Source organism: Condylura cristata, unplaced genomic scaffold (genome assembly GCF_000260355.1).
Source record: "Condylura cristata isolate star-nosed mole 26May11 unplaced genomic scaffold, ConCri1.0 scaffold00042, whole genome shotgun sequence".
In the NCBI taxonomy this organism is placed as follows: Eukaryota; Metazoa; Chordata; class Mammalia; order Eulipotyphla; family Talpidae; genus Condylura; species Condylura cristata.
Window position 1 is genome coordinate 6,208,121 of NW_004567143.1, and position 1,135 is coordinate 6,209,255.

The window sequence follows — 1,135 nt, forward strand, 5'->3', positions numbered from 1 at the left end:
CCCCCGCCGGCCAACGCCAGCGCTGCGGGCCGCGGAGCGGGGTCCGTCCGCCCGAGGAGCGAGAACCCCAGGGGAGCCCAGCACCGCACCCCCAGGCCCTGTTTCTAGACGTCGCTAATTCCGTCCCCGCGTTTCTGGCCCAGTCACGTCCTGGGTAAGTGACCACAGGCCAGTCGCACGAAGGCACAGCGGCACCGACAGGCCAAGGCGGCGCGGGCCGGGCGGGGGCAGCGCCCACCCCGCTCCGCCAGCCACGGTCTGGCCACACCTCTCGGCGCCACCCACTTTCTGGACCCGTCGAGCGGACACCCCCACGGCGAACGTCGCCCGAAGAGCGAGACTCGAGGAAGGGGGCCGGGGGCGCCCGGGCGGGCGGGCCGGCTCACCTGCAGGCGTGCACCACCACCACCAGCTTGTTCCTCTGCGAGCTGTGCCGCACCGTCAGCTGCACCTGCCCCAGCGGGGACTGGCCCAGGGTCGTCCCGCTGCAATGGACACACGGCAGCGCTCGCAGGCCGGCGACCGCCCCGGGGCCCCGCTCTCTCAGGGGCACGTGGGCCCCAGACGCCACGACCGTGACCTCCCGTGATGACCTCAGCTACGCCCCAAGTCTCTCTCCTAACAAAAAGTGTTTCCTTGCTTAAGGCTCTAGTTCCTCAGGCTCCGCACCGCTCGGACGGCAGGCCGCGAGAGGCGGCTCCCGGAGCAGGGAGGAGGCCTCCCCCGGCCGGACGCTGCTTCTCGCCCGCCTGAGAGCCCTCAGCCGCCCGGCCGCGCCGTGCCCACCTTGTCGCGGATGCCCTGCCGCATGACCTCGCGCTCCGCCTCCATCTTGGCGTACTTGGCCTTGCGCTCCTCCTCCTCCTGCCGCAGCGCCTCCTGGCGCTCCTCCTCCTTCTTGGCGGCGTCGGGGTCCTTCTCCTCGTCGCCCCCCAGCATCTTGCCCATGTCTTTGGTGGCCCCTGCAAGCCAGAAGGGCGGGGTCGGGGCGGCGTCCAGCCTCCCCGTCCGCTTTTTCCGCGGGTCACTGCCGAGCTCGGGGCCGCGGGGCGGGCTCAGGCGGGCCAGGCCGGCCAGGGCCCCTCACCTTCAGCACCCGCTCCAGGATGCGCTGGATGGACTTGCACAGCTCCTC

At 72.2% G+C, this 1,135-nt stretch overlaps 1 protein-coding gene across 1 annotated transcript in view; it reads right to left on the reverse strand.

Annotated features, from left to right (window-relative positions):
* ESYT2 (extended synaptotagmin-like protein 2) overlaps window positions 1-1,135 on the reverse strand; it is a 25,308-nt gene that overhangs the window by 1,568 nt on the left and 22,605 nt on the right. Inside the window, 1 exon segment of the mRNA XM_012733893.1 lies at window positions 387-639. Within this exon segment, the coding sequence (XP_012589347.1) occupies window positions 387-639 (253 nt within the window).